Source organism: Diuraphis noxia, unplaced genomic scaffold (assembly GCF_037042655.1).
Source record: "Diuraphis noxia isolate RWA-SAM2 unplaced genomic scaffold, SU_Dnox_SAM2 contig0003, whole genome shotgun sequence".
NCBI lineage: Eukaryota > Metazoa > Arthropoda > Insecta > Hemiptera > Aphididae > Diuraphis > Diuraphis noxia.
The window spans coordinates 48,010,281-48,032,658 of record NW_028301713.1 but is presented as its reverse complement, the minus strand read 5'-3'; the positions used below and the strand labels follow the sequence as shown (position 1 = coordinate 48,032,658).

At 30.4% G+C, this 22,378-nt stretch overlaps 2 protein-coding genes across 2 annotated transcripts; both read right to left on the bottom strand.

Annotated features, from left to right (window-relative positions):
• Positions 1–248: 248 nt before the first annotated feature.
• On the bottom strand, positions 249–3,187 carry LOC149057469 (uncharacterized). Its single transcript, XM_089223428.1, has 2 exons — positions 2,245–3,187; positions 249–460 (listed from the first exon to the last, which is right to left on the bottom strand). Exons 1-2 carry the CDS (start codon positions 3,185–3,187, stop codon positions 249–251), a joined length of 1,155 nt encoding a protein of 384 aa, XP_089079554.1.
• Positions 3,188–14,428: 11,241 nt separating this feature from the next.
• Positions 14,429–19,554, bottom strand: LOC107164804 (uncharacterized). Its single transcript, XM_015512759.2, has 13 exons — positions 19,366–19,554; positions 19,024–19,269; positions 17,978–18,298; positions 17,800–17,885; positions 17,386–17,725; positions 17,055–17,262; positions 16,632–16,810; positions 16,376–16,558; positions 16,163–16,301; positions 15,947–16,096; positions 15,139–15,322; positions 14,933–15,082; positions 14,429–14,856 (listed from the first exon to the last, which is right to left on the bottom strand). Exons 2-13 carry the CDS (start codon positions 19,252–19,254, stop codon positions 14,568–14,570), a joined length of 2,460 nt encoding a protein of 819 aa, XP_015368245.2. The 5' UTR covers positions 19,255–19,269; positions 19,366–19,554; the 3' UTR covers positions 14,429–14,567.
• Between the last annotated feature and the right edge of the window lie 2,824 nt (positions 19,555–22,378).

Below are 22,378 nucleotides of genomic sequence, written 5' to 3'. Positions count from 1 at the left end.
AGGATCAAAAAATATATATTGTTTCAAAACCACTCAACATCGTCGTGTCCCTGAACCGAAACCCCGAGGGTGAAAATAGAAACACAAACTCAACATATACGCGTGTGAAAATATAATAGAAGAATTTTCTTATATTCTCATTACTTACTTATATATATAAATGTGAGACGATAGATTAGTATACACGGGACGTGGCTAATATAAAGTTCGGAGAAAGTATACGAAGACGCCAAGACGCGTTGTCTTTGTCAAACCATCATGTACTCTTCAGCTGCTCTGCTTGATATTGCATCATCTATAGCTGTGAAATGTAGAGCATTTTCTTGACCCTTAGACGCGTGGTGGGTGCCGTTGTCAGTGGTTATAAGTGGTAAAGCGGTAAAGCTTGTATTCGGCGAGTTGTAATTCATTTCTGACCCTTGTACACGAGAAAAACTCATAGGAATTTCCCAAAGGTGTCCTATTTGCAACAACAGGGTGTAAGACAGAGAAGCCGAGAGAAAGAGGAGAGAGAGCGAAAAATATAAACTATAGATGGGGGAGTGGAATATATGACAATACCGCATAACCTTATATATATATATATATATATATATATATATATATATATTTAACCACCGTGGCCACTCGATCAACTGTTTGATTCTATTACTCCCAATACGCCTCTATTTTTCACTATATATACACATGTGCTCAAACACGCACACACAATAATACACCAAAACAACGACCCTACAGTGCGTTTTCTGCCGATCTTTATATATTGTAAATCACTAATAATAAAACGTATATGTAGAGTATACGTAGAGGTATATATATATTATACACGCGTAATTTACTTTAGAACCTTCGAGCACATTATATTATATAGTCTATGGGCCTTTTACAGTTTCTTTTATTGTGAAGATACTTGGTAAAGAGTTATATTCTTTTTTATTCGAGTGTCGGTTTAATTATGTACATGATAATAAAACACACTAATGGTCAAACTGAGCAACATCTGAACATATTCTGCACCTATACTGACAACTATATGTATACTGTATATAATTCTTAGCGGTAATCAAATTAGCTAACCTCTAGTATACACATTGACATAATACATAATCGTACTCATTAATGATAATGTAAATCAAAAGTAATTCAGTGGAATTCTCCAAACATTTTCACCTCCCTTTAAAAATAATATTATTTATTCAAATTTTGATGTTTGGTATTTTTTAGTACATTCAAAGAACATGTTTCAAAAAGATATTTTGATTATTTTAAACTACTATTAAGGTAGATGTGACAGCACTTCAAATTTATTTTTTCAAAATAATTACCTCCCTTTATTAATAGATATTCAGTGGCGTAAACAAGGGGTCGCACGGAGTTACATTTGCGACCTCTGAAAATATTATAGAGTTGCAAGAGTGTCTTTTTGCGACCCCAAAAATCACGATTTCAGCTTTCAAAAAATTAAAATATCAATAATTATTTAATTAATTGACTAATTTATATTTTGAGAACAAATTTTTATTTTGTTTTGAATCACTGGAATTATTATTATATTATATACTTTCCACATTTTCTTATAGTTTTGTTTTTGACCATTTTCTATTAATATACCTACCAATATGTATTTATTGTGATCGGCAGAGTCGAATCTCAATGGTAGCTGAATATTAATAGTGAATACGTGTTTCACTATTTTATGTTTATAGATTAAAATTATTATTATTTGTTTTACATATTCATTTATTTTTTAACACTTATATTTATTTCTTATTCCGCGAACGATGCAAAATTAAAAGTATTTCAACAGATTGCTAAAATAGAAAAATTTCGTGTAAAAATATCGAAGTCGAAAGTAAGCATCGTTTTTTACTTTAAATTCATATATAACTTTTTATTTGTATGCATTAAGTTTAAAGTAGTGGTTAAAATATATTACTGATTTACATTATATAAAAACTACAATTTTGACAAATAAAACAATTTATATTTGATCAGTAAATTAATTTATCAGGTAATATAATATTTTTTTTTTTTTTTATTATTGATCAAATAAAAACTCGGCAACTACATGGCCATTAGTTACAGTTGTGGTATGTTTACTTGGTTTAAGATTTTTACAACATTTTTTTTTTTTTTTTTATAGGGGATTACAATATTAAAGATAAGTTATAACAGTATGGTTTCTAAGTATTTATATAAGAAAGAAAAAAACAAATGTGAATCATTTAATTAAATTGTAAAGACCTGTTGACTTCAAAAAAAGGATCATCTTATTGTTCTCCACAGCATTGGGTCCCAATGCGATGTCGAGGGTCGTGTCCAATCCGGTGTTTTGACGTTCTTGCTGGTATTTTAGGCATTCTGTTATTATGTGTTTCACTGATATTTGGACACCACATACTTCGCATAATGGTGGTTCTTCCTTAGCCATTAGGTGCCCGTGTGTAAGTCGCGTGTGTCCTATTCTCAATCTGTTGAGTACCGATTCTTCTTTTCTGTTTAAAGAGCTGTTTAACCACCTAAATCTACTGCTTTTAATTCTGTTAAGCTTGGTGTTTTGTTGTTTCCAAGTATTGAGCCATCTGGTGTTAGTTATGTCATTTATGTATTTTTTGAGATCGTTGTAGGTGGATCCAAGAATAATTTTACATACGGAGCTTGTGACTGCGAGCTTCGCGTGTTTATCAGCTAGTTCATTTCCTTCGATGCCGATGTGCCCGGGGACCCACATGAGAGTGATTTGTTTGTTTTTATGCAAGGCTTCATTTAATTTGTTCAGTATTTTTGTCGCTATTTCGCCGGGTTTGAACTGGTTTTTTATGCTATTAAGGGCACCCAAGGAGTCACTGAATATTATGTGGTTGGGGTGTTCATCATCTAAGGTTGTTTTGATCGCCTCAAGTATCGCTATTGCCTCGGCCGTATATATGGAGCAGGTGTTCGGTAGCTTCAATGTTACGTTTTGGTTCCTTAGTATTATTGAAATTCCTACTTGGTCTTGTGTCTTGGATGCGTCCGTGTAAACTTCTTGATAATCTCGGTAATTTTCTAATATGCTTTGAAAGTGTCTTCTGTAAATTTCTGGTGGAGTTTGTTGTTTTAGAAAGGAGCTGAGTTCCGTATTTATGTCGAAAGAGGAAGTCCATGCGGGTGGGGACAATTGTTCTCTCGTCATTGATTGATCCATAATAATGCCGTTTTTCCCTAGTTCATCATATAAATCGGAGTTTTCTGATGGCAGTGGTAGGTTGTTACATATATAGGATCTAACCATGTATTTAAGCGATAGGTCATTCCTTTTAATCTCAGGTATGGGTACGCCTGCTGTATTATATATGCTGTAAATTGGACTGCTGCGAAAAGCGCCAATCGCGAGCCTTAGTCCAGTATTATTGGTACTATCTATTGCATTTAAAATAGATCGGGATGCTGTTTTGTATATGTTTGATCCGTAATATATTTTCGATTGAATGGTTGCCTTATGAATTTTGATAAGTGTACTAGAGTCACCTCCCCAGGAAGTGTGAGATAATATTTTTAAAATAATATAATATTATTATTGAACAAGTTTGATATAATTATTTATTAGAATCTAGATTAAAAGAACTGTTGTATTTATGTATTCATATATTGTTTAAGAAAATTATACATATTCTATTGACGGTAATTAATTATACCCTATTTATATTGTATATTCATAATACATACCAGTCACCAATAGATACTATATATGTTTAAGGTTAAAATAATTTTGTTGAGATTGTGTACTTTTTACTAATAATATTATATTTAAAACAATATAAAACTTTTTAGGGGGTATGAGGTGCTTGCCCCCCTAAAAGTCTGTCTAACCGGGAAACTGATTGCAACCCTAACAATTTATCCAAATTTACGCCACTGTAGATATTTATTAATGTAAATCGGTTAACAAAGAATTTTATTGAAAAATTGAAACAATAATGCATAATTCAAAATTCAAACTACCTAGTGATTTGTAAATTAAATACCCAGTGGTTTTATACATTAAACATAAAATATTGTATGTAATATTTAGTCTATACAGTATACAGTACTTACTACTCAATTAACTTAGAGAATATAGTTATAAATATAATATAATCTCACACTCAATAATTTATGGTCATTATTAATATTTTGTTTTTATATAGGTAGGTACTACACTATTGTGTCACGCCGATCCGGTGAGATGGTATATTACAATATATTATACTACACTGCTTTATATACTGCTTTAATAATCATATATCTAAGGATATCGTATATTTAAAAGTATAATGTAATAGATATTAACGTACCTTTAATATTCATGGTATGTATGCCAACGGTGATGATAATAATAATATTTAGAAATGACCACAACAACAAAGACTACGACCGCGGTTGAGGTAGCTATTTTATTATTATATCGATGTAGCTCGTCAGTCACTATAGGTGGCGGCTTGTGACCTCTGAACCCGATCCCATATGAGACGGACGAAAATCTATCTATAAAAGTATAGTAAACAAAATAGACATCAGTAGGTATATACAACTTATACAAAAATCTTATATTATAAATAAGTATATAGTACTCACCTATACTATGAACTATGAAGTATGAATCGAAGTCGAAGTAGTGTTATTGTCATCCACGTTTTATAGCTATTATTATTAATATACTATCATATTATTATCATATACAGACAATAAGTGTCACACCGCTGGACAGCGTGTAATATTTTATTTACATGGTAATCGATGAAAATATTCTTGATACTCTATCATTATTATCTCGTACACCGAAGATATTTCAATGTCTTCTGATGCTTGTATAGTATAAACGCAATGTGCACGTGTGCGTTTTATAATAATGATGTCTAAATAGTTGGTACGTCATTGATTATTATACGAGACTGATTAGACTGGCTAGAGTTTTCCATAACGGTTCAGTTAATACGTATGGAAATAGGTATAGTGGCCAGTACATGCCTACAAAGTTATAAAAATACATTTATCTACCTAAAGCATGATAAATAAACATCTTAAACTGTAACTTTTATAATAATCGCGTGTACATGCAATAATAATAATAATAATAATATGATGTTTAACATTTTTAAAATGTTAATGTACATTTTTACCAACGTACTAACAGATAATGTTTCTATTGTACCATAATAATTATCCATTAAGTTCATAGGTAATAAATCAATTCACGTAAATATTTAGTAATTGATAGAAACTGGTAAAAAAACATGTAGGTAAAACAACTCAATGTCCGAATAAAAGAGTGTAGGTTTGGAATTGGGATTCATAGCAGATTTTTTAAGGGGAACCCGCGGCAACATTGGTCATTGGGTATGGGGTGGTATGGAAGGGGTTATTTTTGTGTATTTGTTTGTAGGTATTTAAGTTGGTAGAGTTATAACACTTATTTTTGTATGTGTGGCAAAGATATGTTGCTAAAAATCCTGGGTGGTCACCCATCCGGGAGTTAACAACTGCGATCGGTACGTACCTACGCTCAGTGCGTTTCCGCAAATTGAGCGTACGACCGTGCCTCACAAAGCCACGTATATATTTTTTTACAAAGCTGATTTGAATTCGTATTCTGATTTTTCCAATATACCTAAGTTCTGTTCAAGGAAAGTTTTGATATTAAAAAAACTGAGTAGATATGTATTAAACGTCTAAAAATAATAGAAAATTGTATTTTCCACTGTCCGTCCCTGTATAATATCATAAAAAAGGAATTTAAGGATTCATATAGACTCTATATAAATATATATTTAGACATTTAATAATTTAGTTTCGGTTTAAAACTAGATAAGAATTTATATCTACATTTCATCAAAAAATGTAATAAAATAAAATACAGATAAGCGCTAAAATTATATGAAGTAATTTGAAAATGTAGCGCGGGCCAGATAAAAAAGGTACGCGGGCCGCCAGTTGCCCATCCCTGATATAGAGTATTTATTAGTATTTTATAAGTATTAGTATTTATTTTCTTAAATTTACCTGTATTTGGCATTCATAACAAATAAGAGTATGCTGAATAATAGTCGTATTTTATTTGTTTTGTCATATTTATAATGCATGCGTTTTCGACTGCGTTTGATTTAATTTGTTTTTTTTTCTTCTGGTTTGGCCATTTTTTCTTTCATAATAATAACATGATTAGAAAAACTCTACGCCTACCTGCCTAGATGTATTTTACAGTTCCCATCCAATAATCACACACATCCTCGTCTCGAAATTATATAGGTACCGTACCGCCTCAGTATATTGGACACACAAATCGCACCGGTCGATCGCTCCGCATATTATTATTATATATAGGTAATGTATACAGTATATAATACACACACATACATTATATGCACCAGACCTATTAATAACCAATGGCGTAATTTGTTTTTTCTCTACACCGCGTCTGTAGCACCTCACATATTTTATATATATTACATATTATACTCTTATGTTGTAGGTACGAGTGTACGACTATCACGTATACATTCGTATTTATATCGTATATATATATATATATATATATATGTGTGTGTGTGTGAGCGTGTGCAATGTATAGATACAAAAGTCGTCGTCATTATATTACACATACGTCGTCCCAATAGAGCGTCTCCTGCAGCGTTACCGATATATTACCGTTGCCGGTCACGATTGGCCGTAGCCATCAATCAACGGTCCGTCGGTCGTTTTCTCGTGGAAAAAAAAATCACCACACGACAAGAGGCGCACAGGACTGATGCCGCAGTCGCTGTCTCCCGTAAGTACATTATAATATTATATTTCATTTTTTTTTCTACCGAACCACTGCACCGCCACCGATTTGACTTGTATATAGGTACCTCAATATAATAATATATACCTACACTACATATATATGCTATATTATACACCGACAGTCACCGACGTCGTCGTCGTCGTCGTCATCGTCGTTCTGATGAATACCAGTTCATTATTATTATTATTATTATTATTATGGTTATGATTATTCATCGCCTCGGACACCATTTGACATTGTGTATATATACCTTCATATTTTTACTTTACCCGTTATTGACGGCTATAAGTCTATATAATAATATATTGTATTACATTCTCATAGGTACCTACATATAAGTATAATAAGCATAAGCAATATAAGTAATATTATATATTATGCTATATAACACACATTAAATACAATCGTATGAAACGTCGTTCAAAGACATCTGCAGTTGCGAGTACGTATACCTTCATGACGATTAAAGTTGTATTATAAAATGATTAAATAGATGCGAAAGTATAATACCCACTGCAGACGACTGTAAACATATTCGAAATTCAACAGTGACAAAAAAACGTCGGCAGATACATTTTTAAATGTATCCATCTAAATCTCCGTTACCTATACCAACAATGTGACGTTAGTGTTATAATTAAAATCAAACAAACGATTAGATTTACGGGAGTATAATAATAATAATAGGAACTAGAATACTATAGATTAAGACGTATATTACATACATTTTATATTTTATGTAAGTCCATTATTATTAATAAAACTGTTATTTTTAGGATCAAGCAATGAAGCAACACGCACGGATGATATTATTGATATTAAGTTGTCTGCCTCTTAAAAACATTCTCTAGTTTTAAGAAATTTGTGCTGACTGGCCCAAATTTTATTTATAAATTCTCGGTGGCCATAAAGTACAGATACACCTATTTAAAATTCTAAAAACACGTAACAAAAACAGATTACAATAAGAGCAATAAAAGAATTAGAAAATAAAAGGGAAAAATATATGACAACATTTTGTTTTAACGACTGTAAGATACAATTGTGTTTCATACAATGTTTTACTCCGAGGGAGAATGAAAAAAATCAAATTATTAAGCTTATTACCTATCTAAAGTTAACATTCCGATGAAAAAGACAAAAGTTCTGGCTCTGTGATTATATATTATGTTATCCATTTGATTTTTATCACTTCAGTAATAGTGATCCACTATAGCTTCCCTAATATAATATTTTATCTTTAAAATTTAAGTACTACCCTCAATTCTTACACAAACTTTTTTTCTTCTGTTATAATTTTGCTGTCAATCATTATTATTTGTTTAGGTTTAAGCTTTATCATTAGCTCATTTACTATCAAAAAAAAAAAAAAATTACGGGAATTGAAATATTCCTATTCGATATTTTTGATTTTTGATTGGCAAAGGTTAGGTCAGCAGTGACAGCGCGATGACTGTTGTTGTTTAAAAACGAACAATATTTAGTAAAAAATTAAATATTAATTAATACTTTTGAAAACGAGTACTTGAACTCAATTTTAGGTTGCAATTAGGTAACGCGCTAATAGTTAATAGCGATTTTTATTTTTTATTTTATGTGGTAAATCTGTGGCATTTGCGAGGACTGAGAATAAAGACGGTATTATAACAAATAAGTGGAGCATAAAAATACTATATGTGCAACGAACAAGGTACAATCCGTGACTGAAGAACATAAACATAACATAAAAGGCCACTACTATATAAAAACTGATCAAGTGCTGTGATCTATCGGTGTACGAAACTTGTATTTCACCAGATTAATATTTAGCTGGACCACGATGTCAATCAAATCTACATCGTGAGCTATATAGACTAATACTATGTAAACACAATTATATTACTTTATATAGGCACCACTACATTACCTTCTATTAATTATTATAAATACATATTGCGTAGATATTATTAATTTCAATTAAAATACTCTGATTATGGTTTAATCGAAACATTTTTCGATTACATTTTTCTTTAAGAAAAACAAAAAGAAAACCGTTTTAAACTATTTATTTGAGCGTGTTATTTCTCGGTTTTTAATCTTCATGACACACTTTTTGACTTGTAAAAAACAGAATATCTGGACTAACTGAGGTGGGCGTGGCGAAATAAATTTTAATAATATATATTACTATCATAGTGGGAAAAAATATTGCCATCTTCGAATACCATTGAACATTGAATATTATTAAAACAAAATGGTAATTATATTATAGTTTGTTATAACACAGTATCCCGCCTGTGTATATGGTGCCACCACCCCCGCTGGCAAAAACACTTTAAAGACAGTTCGTCCGGGAAGGGATTTCAGCTCTCATTTTGTCCATCCGACATTCCAACAGTCTCTGTTGGATAAACTGATGCGCCCAATGCGGCTTCTCAAACGTCGGCCATCCCCGTCTGAATGTCACAGGTCCACACCGGCCCGCAACTGCCCAAGGAACTTCCTTCCGGGGCAGCCAAAAAGTTCGATGAGACCGCATGTAACCGCCACAATTGTAACCGATACGATTATAACTGCCACGATTGTAATTCATCATACGATTGTAACCACCACGATTATAACCTCCACGATTGTAACCACCGTGGTTATAACCACCACGATTGTAACCACCACGGTTGTAACCACCACGATTGTAACTATTACGACGACGATAGTGTGGCAGTTGCCACCAAGTCGGTTTGCGTTTGACCGACACGTTTTGGATAATCCACGACGCCCACGACGAAAACGTCGACCACGACGGTGACAACGGTCTACGGTTCAGTAGTCGTTCCTGTACCGTCATCGTCCGCGTCTTACGATCGGCGAAGGCGTTTTGATGGTTGTCCGTAATCCGCAGTTGGCGCATCATATTCGTTAGGGTTTCTTGGCTTGAGAAATCCATGGCTAACCTTTCCTTGTGGTAGACAGCTCCACTACGCACCTCGTCGTCATCGTGATCCGTCCTTGTTTTATCGGACCTCTTCCAGTGCGCCCAGTCCTGCGACGGATTGACAGCATTTTTCGGCAAACACTCTGTGTACGAAACAAATCGTCTCTGCGAAGAGAAACAAAAACATACTTTCATTCGACTTCCTCTTAAAATATAAACCATTTATGTATAGGTAACAGTAGTATAGAATTATTATATATATATATATATATATATATTATGCAAAAACGCGTGAGAAGCCGAAATAATATTGATAATTAAATAGGTATTGTATATTATGAAGGAATAGCAGACCGTCGAGCTTTGTAAAATTAATAAAATGTTGCACAATATAACGTCATAAGCTATTTGAAATGTCTCATGGCAACGCATAGGTAAATCACGATTGTTGATTTGTAAAATTTTATACTGGAAGTGTGACTACTTAGTGGATTATTTGGCAAATAGAAACTTAGGAGCTCAATAATAAGGTTAGTGGCTAGTAGAAAAAAACAACAGCAATAAGTTATAATTTTTTTTTTCATATTTCACATTTTATATTTTTTTATTTACCTATTGTAAAACATATTATATTTTATTATAAAGTATTATCTAAGTGTGAAAGTTTACCTTAAAAGCTGGAACCGACCATAGTTACATCGTATGGAATATAATATTACCTACTCTATATATCACTATGAGAAATACCAAGAACCTTGCATAGCCAAATTTCGTAAAGCGGTAAGTAGATAAAGCAAAAGTATTTATTTAAAGAATTTAAACCCTCTAAAGCTTTACTCACAAGAAGAAAATCGAACAGAAAATAATGTAAAACATACCTTTTTTTGCATCACGACATGGTACTATGGTAGCCACACTGCATCGTTTATTTAAAAAAAAAATAACAAAACAATAATATATACACTTAGATAAGCTCTTATAAGGTTAAAGCCTACTTTCTATAGAGCACGTGCTGAGGTAGGAGTGGGTAACGAATATCACGAGAGCAAGAGATCAATTACATCAATTAAATTGATCGGTTGCATGTGGATAGACGAGGCCTGCTCTGTCTTATCCCTTCACTCAAATTTAAATTTACACAATGTGTATTTTATTCAGTTTAACACAAAAGTCTAAGTGGACCGACCAAAATCCACCGCCCAGGACATCGCATGAAGTAGGTTCCTTCTACTTAGACCAGCTTAGGCCTAGGCCATCTTAGACGTACCTACCACACTGAAAACCTTTTGCTCGAACCAGCCTTAGTGTTATGAACGTCACCGTGTATACCTGTGATGCTCTGTTATATTTTATATTGTGTCTCTAGTTGTATCCGAAGACGACAATTTGTTGAAACCATTCTCTGTGTAGCGGGTGATAATCAATAATGTTGTTAAATAGTTTATTAATAAAAAGAATACACGTTTTAGAGTTGAATGAGAATATTATAATTTATTAGTTTTAAAAAATGTAATTTATACTACAAGCACACTACTTAACTCAAATGAGTCGGGTTCAAGACTAAATTGCCGACAGGACCGATACTATATAGTCTTGCCGCGAATAAGCAAAATATCTAAGATAAGACGCCTATACATACAGGCGTTATCATATTCTGTAAAACAAGCGTCTCTATAGTCTCTATAGTGGTGGGCATATCAGTGGCGTATTTACGGTGGGGGGGGGTCAAGGGGATATAACATTAGCCTCTGCTTCCTGGGGAGTTCTTATTTCTTCTCTTTCTTTGAGAGTTAGGATCTTTTTTGCCATTTCGTAGAAGTTCCTAGACGTCTCTTCTGTTTCCTTATGGTAAAATCCTCTCTCCAGACGATCAAAAGGAAATTTTTCGAAGATAAGACCACACAGTATTGTCTGGCATATATTCAGTCCTGTGGAGGGCGGCCCATGCGCTTACAGAGCTCTGCCCGGAGGTCGTCCAGTTCTGGAAACGACGAAGAGCCATATGTTTTCGGCTGTCCGCTGCTTTACAATTTAAACTAATTTCTCATTCATTACTCAAGTAGGCAAGCAGACTTGCATATAAATCTTACTTAAATTTGTTTGAACAACCATAAAAATTAAGTATTTAATTAACTCACAACTGTGATGCAGCTAAATTCCCAAACCATTGCGTCATCTCATCATAATGGGTATTTCAATGAGAACGCTCGATGTTTCATTGTGAAAAACACAAGTTTTGTGTGAGATATCTGATCAATTCTTAATTTTAATGAACGTTATAATATGGCAATTATGTATGGTATATAACATCGTTTAAATGTCCGCCACGTCCTCACACAAGCGCGTGCCACGATGAACATTCTGCATGAACGATTTGAGAGCATGGTGATATCACGCAATGGCGACATAAACTGGCCTCCGAGATCGTGCGATTTAACGCCTTTAGACTTTTTTCTTTGGAGCTATTTTAAATCGCAGGTCTATAAAAATAAACCAAAAACGATTGATGCCCTCAAAGTCAAATGTTGATTATCAACGCCATCCAGCAGATTCAACCGGATTTATGCGACAAAGTGATTGAAAATTGGACCTCCCGAATACGTGCCTCCAAGCAGCCAAGCAGCGCCGTGGTGGACATTTTTTATAACTCCATATAACGTTTATTAAAATAAAATAAAAATTGAGTAGATATCTCACGCACGACTTGTTTTTTATTTTGAATGAAACATCGAGCGTCCTAATTGTTGCGCAAACCAAGTTGACGACGTACTATGCTATTTAGCCATGGTTTAATCCAACGCCGCTAACAGCATCGATCGATAAAATATATTAATATTATAAATATTTAATAAATATAAAATATTAGATTAAAATAAATTTGATAACGGCCTCGCCTTCTACTTCCGCCAAATAATGTAGATAGCGCTGCTAAATACGATCTACAAACATGGCTGATGAACGAAGAGGTGCTAAAACGAAGTTCACTAGTTCACAGATCACTTTTTAGTTTTTACGAAATTTTATTGGGAGACTTTAACGAAGGGGGAATCAAATGTTTAAACTAGTTGCCCCATTAAATATGAAGAAGGTTCGGGAAAAATGTTTAATTTAAAATATAATGTACTAGCTGTCGTTGCCGGGTTTATTAATTGTTGTTATCTGGTAAGATTAAATATTGTCGTTAAATTAAATAAAAATAAAAATGTTTAAAAAAATATGTCATATTATATTAATTGCTTATTAAGCTGATTTTTATCGTTAATATAATATTTCTCTATAAACTACATTAGCTGTCACCTGTCATTCTTGTTGGTGCCAAAATAACTAAGCTCGTGTGCGTACTGACCTGGAGCATGCCATATACAATTGGCCATGTGAAAAACAATCTTCTTTTATGTCGATCCCTGCCAATTTCAAGGTTTACCCTTGTGATTTGTTTATTGTCATGGCAAAACATACTTTTACAGGAAACTGCACTTTCTTGAATTGGAAAAGATAATTTGATAGTATCATTGGTATGCAAGGAATAAGAACTGATTCACCTTTGCAGACTTACAACCACTTAATTTTACCTTAAGGGGTTGAATTTCCAAAAATTTTTCTTAAAGTACGATGCAATTATAATATTAATCCATCCTGAAAATTTCAAGCAGATCTGCCTTGAGGTTTATGCTCTACGGTGATCCCTACGGAGGGCAAATTCCTTAATATATATAGTTATAATGTGCTAAAAATTAACAAAATTACAGTAAAAAGTTTGAAAGAAAAACAGCAAATAAAGGTATATGTAACTGAAACAGAATTTTTACTTGATAAGCATTGTTGAGAATTCCCCAAAAATTTATTTTGCTAGTATAACAAATTTGGGCTCTATTATTAGGTATTTAAAGTTAAGTTAAACAGAGTGCATTATCTTGGTCTGTTAACAAGGTTTATAATTAGATAAAAATTACCTAAAAAAATTGTCAACAATATTATACTGGGTGGATTATTTTATACAAGCACTGGGTCCTTAATGACATTGCACAATAGCACGTTCCATTCTGTCCTGCTCAGAGCTATCTTAGTATATTATAGAAGAGTTAATGCCAATTTAATGTTTGATACATAATGATATCATACACCAACTCTCCTATCCAGATACTTTTAATAAGTTTCCAAATTAAATTTTAATTAAACACGTCTACTACAAAGATGAAGTACACTCAAAACATATTGCACAACAAAACAAGTTGACTTTGCATTGATAATTATTTATCAATAATTAACAGTTTTTTTTTTAACTGACAACAACAATTTAATTTTAAAAGAACATAATTATTAATTTGTCAATATAATTTTACAATTCATTTTTTTAACTATCTAAGTTATTTGGAACAAGATATTAGTTAGTACTTAATAAATAATTCATGTTAAAAAATGTATTTTTCATAAAATCTACTTTTAAATTGATACCTCAGACATGTTTAAAAATTTTAATATAAGCGCATTATTCATGTTCTTTTTGTTTCTGTAATTTTTATGATGGTTTTTAATGGTTCATATTATACAATAATTTATGTTAGCTGTTCATTAAATAATCATCTATGAAGAATTCACAATTTCTACAGAATAATCTGACACTATTAAAAGAATAAACTATTCATAAAAGGTTCCTTTCAATTCATTATTGAATTGTGCTAGGCAAATTCAATGTTACAATACAGTAAAACTATAAAAAAAAACTTCTTATATTAATTAATAAAAGTTATAAATATTAAAATAATTGAAAGAATATAAATAACATATAAACAAACGTATTAACAATGCTAATTGTAAGACACCTACATTTTGTAGAAATATTAATGGATTTCATACAGTTTTAATGTTAGTGATAGGTAAATCTTCACAGACCTCTTCTAAGTCAGGACTCAATGATTTCTCTTTAAATTTTCTGTCTACTATTGATTTAAATTTTTTTTTTGGTGATAAAAGAATAGGCGTAATCCTTTTTTTGCCTCCAATTATGTTGACTTTTTGTCCTTCCTTAACTATGTCCAATACTGGTGGTTTTGAACTCTCTATATTGTTGAAAAGATTTTTTGGAATAAAAACATCTTTCTTAGGCTCAATCACATCTTGATCCATTTCCCCACATGGCCTAATTTATTAATAACAATGTTGTAATTTTATATAAATTTTGTGTAATATAAAAAATGATATAGGTTAAAAATTACTTTTCAGATAAATTGGCTAATGTTTTTTGATTTTGAGATGTCATAAAACTGGTTATTTTTTTTGTGGAAGATTTTGGTTTTTGAATTTCATTTTCAACATTTGTAGGATACTCAACTCCATATTTTTTAAAGTTCTCTTCACTTACACACCTACATAAAAAATATTATAAAAAAAATATTTAATAATTTAATAATAATTGTATTACCATGGAGCAACATGAGTAGATTTTGTCGCAATAGTTTTAATAGTTTTCTTAACAGTTGATAAAGAGATTGAGTTATCATCATCAGTATTTCGGCCATTTTTTACCAGTTCATCAATAAAATTCTTAACAGCTAATTTCATACCATTTGTATTGCCATGTATAAATGTAATTAAATCTGGAATAACTGAAAAAATACAAAAACTGTTTGTAATTTATGACAGTTATTATATTAACATATATGTATAAATTATACAAGTACTAGAACTAATTTTTAATTTTAATCTACTTCATTTTATAATTAGTTAACTGGAATAAACTATTTTAGTTTTAACAATAACTTAAGGTCATGTCGTTTTAAAAACAAATATTTCAAATACTAAATCCATCAAAATATTAAATGAATCAGTATATTTCACACAATACACATACAAAATAAATAATCCATTTAAATTTCTAGAAAATGAATTACTGAAAATTTAATGATGTTAAACTAAAATTTAAGTACTCCACAATTTATATCCGATTTTTTAATTTAAAAAATTTACTTTTTAATAAAAAATATTATAAAATAACTACACTGAAAACTCTCTATAACGAATTTGAAGGGACCATGTGATTTCTTTAGTTAATGAGAGTTTTCGTAATAAAGAGTAATTAATTGGTTTTAAATTAAACCAACCATTATAAGTTAACTTAATGTTATTAACGAAACATTGATTTTTTCGTTGTGACGAGTTTTGTTATAAAGAGTTTTAACTGTATGACTAAATTTAAACAAAAATATTTTATTAATAATTTTTAATAGTACTTGAATCAGGAAGTATTTTAGTCTTTTTGTTTTCAGTAGCAGTTAGGTCCTTAGGTGACTCTACTTTGATCTGTGCTTTTGTTACAATAGGTTCTTCCTCGTCCCAAATACAACGATATTTTAGTAATGTGTCCGCTACAGATTTACTAACTGAAATTAATATTTATTAAAAAAAAAATAAATAAAACAATAATTTGTAAAATATCAGTATTCTACCATTTTTAGGGTTGGTAACATTATTCGGTATCCATATACAACCAACTAGCCTTGGCTTGATACGTTCTGTTTTTTTCTTGATTTCTGCTTCAAATTCTTCCCCTAGAAGCTTTAATTTTTCTTTTTGTGCTTCTTCAGTCTTTAAATAACAAAAGAATTAATAAATCAATATTATTATTTTCTTGTATAAAATGTTAAATAGTATATACTAACATCATTGTCGTCGCCTTCATGGTCACCTTCTTCATCACTTAAATATCCATGTGGAACAAAAACATCATTATCAACTTCATAATCATCCTCAGGCTCTTCTTCGTTATCTGTTCCATGTATACTCTCACCAGGATCTTCTTCTTCCCACTCATCATCAGAATCAATTTCGTAGTCAAACATCATCTAATCAAAATAAAATAAAATTCAAAATAATAAGTAAAATAAATGTTTGTAAGAAATAAATAATAGCTCATACATTATCACAAGCAAATGGCCTCTTTGGTTTAACAAAAAGACTTTTTTTTCTCCATGTTCCCCAATAGGGAGGACGCTTGTTTTCATCAAACTGTAACAGTTTCCACCGGCATTTTTGAGAATTGTTTTTAAGAAAAGTATCAACTTTATTCACATCTTCATCATTAGTTGAACCAGTTTCTAAATAAATATTGAAGAGTTTAAAAATTATTATGATTAAATAATCAAATAGCCAATTTCATAAATCATAAGTTTAAAAATTATAACTATACAATTAAGTCACAAATTAAAATTAATTTTAAAAATAATACTTAGACAATTATAATATCAATAGCAGATACAGCCCCAAAAATATTATTATTACATTAAATGCAGAATAAAAATTAATGCTGTTATTAAGTTATTTAAATTAAAAAAAACATACCAATTATGATGACATCTGTATCATTTTCAATATGAACGGGCCAAGTCGCATCAGACTTAGAAGGCTTGTGTTTTCGAGTTTTTAATAAACTTAAATACAATAAATCTGTATTTTGTTCACAGTGACTAATATATTTATCTACATTTTTTTTACTATCACTATTTAAATATGCTCTACATAATGGTGCAATTTTCATGTCTTGCTTAGTCTAAAAAATGTAATTAAAAAAAAGTAAATTTTAAAATTGGTTTGGTTGCACCTATACGAGTATAATATAATGTCAATGTAAAAATATGTAATATCTAAAAGTAAATTAAACATCAAAAATTACCTGGAAAGGCATGAAATAAGTTTCTAGTTCTTGATTAATTATCTCTTCATCTTTTTTAGAAATATCCAAATTCAAACTTTTAGGTTTAAAAAACCCAACAAAAGCAGCTTTGAGCTTTTCTTTTTTTTTCTTTTCCATTTCTTCTTTTTCTTTTTGTTTTTCTTTTTCTAATTCTCTTGCTTTTCTTTCATCTTCTTTTTGCTTTTTTTCTTTTTCTCTCTCCAAATCTTTAGCTTTTTTTTCTTCTTCTTTTTGTTTTCTCTCTAGTTCTTTTTCTAACTCTTTGGCTTTTTTTTCTTCTTCTTTTTGTTTTTTTTCTATATCACGTAGTCGTTTGGCTCTAAAAATTATAACATTATTTTTATACAGACACTGGCATTTATTTATACATTTACTATTCTATTTAATTCATACTCAATTTCAGCATTTCTTTTTTGTTCTTTTAAACGTTGCTTTTCAGCTTGTTCTTTGAGTTTTTCTTCTCGAGCTTTTAATTTTTCCTATTAAGGGTTAACATTGTTTAAAAAAACATTTAAAATATAATGTAATTTCTTGCCTGGAAAGTAATGCATAAATAATAAATACAATTTACCTGTTTAATTCTTTGTCTTTCTTCATTTTTTTTTGCTGATTCTTGTTTTCTTAATATTTGTTGTGGGGTAAGCTTCTTTGAAGGTGGTGTAGTATTTTCTAATTTCTTAGTATCAGAAATTGAATTTACTGATGTATCATGACAAGCAATATCTGTATCTGATGAAGTAGATATGGTGTCATCAACATCTTTGATGCTTTCATCAAATTTTAAAGTATCCACATCATTTATTTCTTCATTCACCTTGTTAATTATGTTGTCAGATAAAGTTATATCTGAACTAACAGATTCCTTAGCACCTATATCCCCATCACTTGTTTCCTGAGAAAAATACCAATATTATGTAACATTTATATTTTTTTTCTTTATTAATATATTATACACAATCTGTACGCAAACAATTAAATTATGAGCTAATGACAAGGGAGAATGAAGAAGCCGCCCACTGATGACACTTACGTCTTTTGATTATTATGTTTTAAGAATTATTATTATTATTTTTTGTTAGGAATTTAGTAGGTTAGTAGGTCTATAAACCATTTTCGCTTAAGGCAACGAGGAGAGTTAACCTTACCAGGGATGGTTAATGAAGCTAGATTTTTGATAAGTTTGTTTGGATTAGAGTCAAGGCCTTATATTTTAATATAAAAATGGTAATAGCCTGGGTATTTAAAAAGTGAAAAAAAAATTATTTAAGTAGGTAGGTAATATTTTTTTTACTAAAAATTAATTTTTGTCGTGGAATAATATATTTGTAGTAAAATGTAGAAGTAGGAAGTATTTTAGACAAATAAATAAAATTACTAATAACCCATATATTAACAATTATTTGTAAATTAAGGCTAGGTTAATTAAATTCTTAATTTTTTGATATCATGCAAAATAAATGATTAAAAACAGAATAATTGTATTCTTACCTAGTTTTAAGTACCAGGACATAAATAAATAATTTTATCTGCCACAAATAAAAGGTAACTAGCTTAAATTATAGAGAATAATCTATGCAAAGTGCTATACCAAATAATGTATTAGACTGTAGTCATTACCTCGGTTTTTTTCTTATCTTCATCTTCAGATTTAATAAAACACTTGGTCCCTCCATTGAGCAGTTCAACTTTAGGATTTTCAACCCGTGTTTCGTCATTTTCGGTGCCACTCAGTTTCCGTTTACGACACTTGGAATTACCATCGTCACCGGGCGAATTTACCAACTTGAACGGTAGACACTTTTGAACCAATTTCTTGGCAGACTTTTCGACAGCTTTGCTGCTGGACATGACTACCTAAATAGACTATGAAAATCAAAATTCCCAAGTTAAATTTTTCATTCAATGATACATGAAATGTCATAGACTTAGAAACATAGCATTTATTAACAACAAACTCACTTCAAGAACAAATCAAAATGAGATTAAATGTGGAATAAGTTGTACCAGTATCTGATCTATAATACAACCGTACTACAATATAAAGTGTAATGAGGAGTATAATAGACAGAATTTTTTATTACTACAGAACACAAAAACATTGAATAATATTTTTACTCAGTATTCTGACAGTCTGTTTACCTTATCGGAGGAATTGTTTAACCTAACAATGCATTGTATTGCCGAGTAGAAAAGGCGCGAAATTCTATCTAGTCTTGGAATAAAGATCCTGTTCGTTTAATTTTTTCATCCATAACATTAGTTAACCGCGGAATTATTTTGTAATATTATTATCTTACCTATGAAGTTCAACTATATATATTATAATACATAATTAATATTTAGCACTATAAAGTGTAGACACTAGTTCATGAAAATATTTTAATATGTTCATAATGTGTGTACATGAGAGACGCCATTACTCATTTAGAAAAGAGAGGAAGACATCTTCCCATGTCTTATTTTGAAAGATTAACAGTGGTAAAAAATCATGCCTATGCAACAAACTTTTTAATATATTTTGTAAAAATAATAAATACTTATAATATTGGATGCTGGTCGCTGGGAAATTTTTACCACAACTCAGTATTCAAACAGACTACAAATGGATATTATAACAGTTAATAATATGTATATTTAATGTTTTAATAGAAATTAAAGACGAGTGTGTACAAGGTGTTGCATGATAAATGATAACCAATGCTCGAATTATTAATTCTTTATTAATTTTGTACTAATTATTATTGGGATTTGGGAATAACAAGCATTGGTTAAATTAGTATTCTGCTGTAGTATATTTAATCAATGGTATTATATAGGTGGAGGAAGAGAAGCTCTATCCGATAATTTTAAACTGCGTTCCAATAAGTGCAAAAGTATTTAACACAAACGTGACAAACTCATGGTTATTAATAAATTTTTAATACTACATTTAAGCTAAATTATAGCATTTTACTTTATTATATTCCAAATATAACATAAGAATCGATTAACACACCTAGTATATTCATTATTTAATGTAGGTATTATAATAATTTAATATAATATAATATATTTGAACTATCTATGTAACACGTAAGTATAATATGTGACATATAAGAATACCCATACCTATGGAGTTATATATATTTTTTACATTTACCTTTTTTTCGAAATTTTTCAAGTTACATTTCATACATTCCGCAATCACTTAAATAAGTAATTTTTTTATATTATTATTATTATTATTCCCATATGTATAACAATCATACAATTACTTCAATATAATATATTAGAAAAATGTTTCAAAATTAATTGTTATTGAAGAGGGGTCTGGATTTAGTTTTACCAGGGCCAAAAATATGTTATGGGGGGCCTGTCTATATGTATACTTGTATACATGTTTCAGTAAGAAATAAACAATTATAATTATCGGTGATAAAATCTTAATTTGTGATTCAGAGTTCAAGGTGTTCAGAAGCATGTCTATATTATGTCAATCGTCAGCACTAGTGTAGTATAGAGATATTTGATAATTACTACAATAGTGTATTCAATACACTGTATTGTATAATTAATACATCTGTGCACTACTGCACTACTAATTACTTAACATACAATAATATATACCTATATTAGGTAAAAAGGCATAGTAATATATTATTACGAAACCAACTTTTTGTTATTTTTTTGTGCAATTGTTCAGTGATCACAGACCACCTTCACAGATCACCACCACCACCTGCAGTTGAATATGTTTCTAGTAGGTTAGGTTAGGTTAGATAGTAAAACTGACATCGTTCTAGGCAAATTAGTTATAAATTGATACCAAATATAAAATCATACATTTTGATGAAAAAATTAAAGAGCGACTTAAAGGGATAAACAAACTATAATCAAAAAAAGCACGGTATACTAAACTATAAAAATGATAAAACATTTTTATGCCTACCTATCAAAATGTGTAAAATTCATGGTAAATCATTGACAGCGATTTAAATCAATTACATATTTTAATGATAATTATTTCGGATTCGGGCATTAGTAAGTAGGTTGTAGTCTAGCTAATCTGATAAGACAAATATTATGAATATACGACAATTTAAATACCATAAAAAAATGTCTACGAATGCAATTATAATATATAGCCAAGGGGTGATGGGGGTCCTGCCCCTCCAATAAATCCTGCCCCCTGGATACGCCAATGGCCCAACAGTAATATTCATTTATTTTGAAATTATTGAGGAGTATAATTATTAACACTGACTGAAATTGAAATTTGATAATTATCAAATAGATATAAAAATATTATACAGACATATTGTGTAACTATCTACCTAAATACTCATAGAATAATTCTATATGTCGATAATAATTCAATTCAATTATAGTATAATGTTTAGTTTGAAATTTGAGAATAGTACATTAGTATACAGTATTACAATGGGCGAGACCGTTATCGACCAAAAACGTACCCTTTCCTTTTCGGCCGATTCACTTTTCGACCAAATTTAAAAAAGACTGATTCCCTTTTCGGCCAAAACAAAAATGTATAATATAATACATGTAAAAAAAATAAAATAATTGCTGCTACATAATATAGTTTTTTATAAGTTGCATAAAATGTTGTAAAATAACAATACTCATAAAAATACAATTCGCGACAAAATTATTTACAAAACGATATTAATTTTACACACACACTAAAAATTATCCCTATTACTCGTATTTCATTTATTTAAATTTTGAAGGTTTTTCAAATGTCTTGGTACTGTTCAGTACCAACTTATACTTTTAATAATTTGTCAAAATTACATAATTATAATATAATTGCCATAATTTTACAAAAAATTTTGTTTTTGGTCGTAAAGGGGATCAGTCTTTTTTAAATTTAGTCGAAAAGGGAAGGGTACGATTTTGGTCGAAAAGGGAATCGACCTTTTTTAAATTTGGTCGAAAAGTGAATCGTTCGAAAAGGGAAGGGTACGTTTTTGGT

Bases quoted from the DNA above. Each gene is read 5' to 3' on its own strand.
- LOC149057469 (XM_089223428.1), bottom strand. From the start codon at position 3,187: ATGGATCAATCAATGACGAGAGAACAATTGTCCCCACCCGCATGGACT. The intron at 461-2,244 runs GTCTTTACAATT...TGTTGCAAATAG, and splicing joins CCTTTTTTTGAAGTCAACAG to GACACCTTTGGGAAATTCCT.
- LOC107164804 (XM_015512759.2), bottom strand. From the start codon at position 19,254: ATGTCCAGCAGCAAAGCTGTCGAAAAGTCTGCCAAGAAATTGGTTCAA. The intron at 16,097-16,162 runs GTAGAATACTGA...TATTAATTTCAG, and splicing joins TGTTACCAACCCTAAAAATG to TTAGTAAATCTGTAGCGGAC. The intron at 15,083-15,138 runs GTAATACAATTA...TTTTTTATGTAG, and splicing joins TCTACTCATGTTGCTCCATG to GTGTGTAAGTGAAGAGAACT.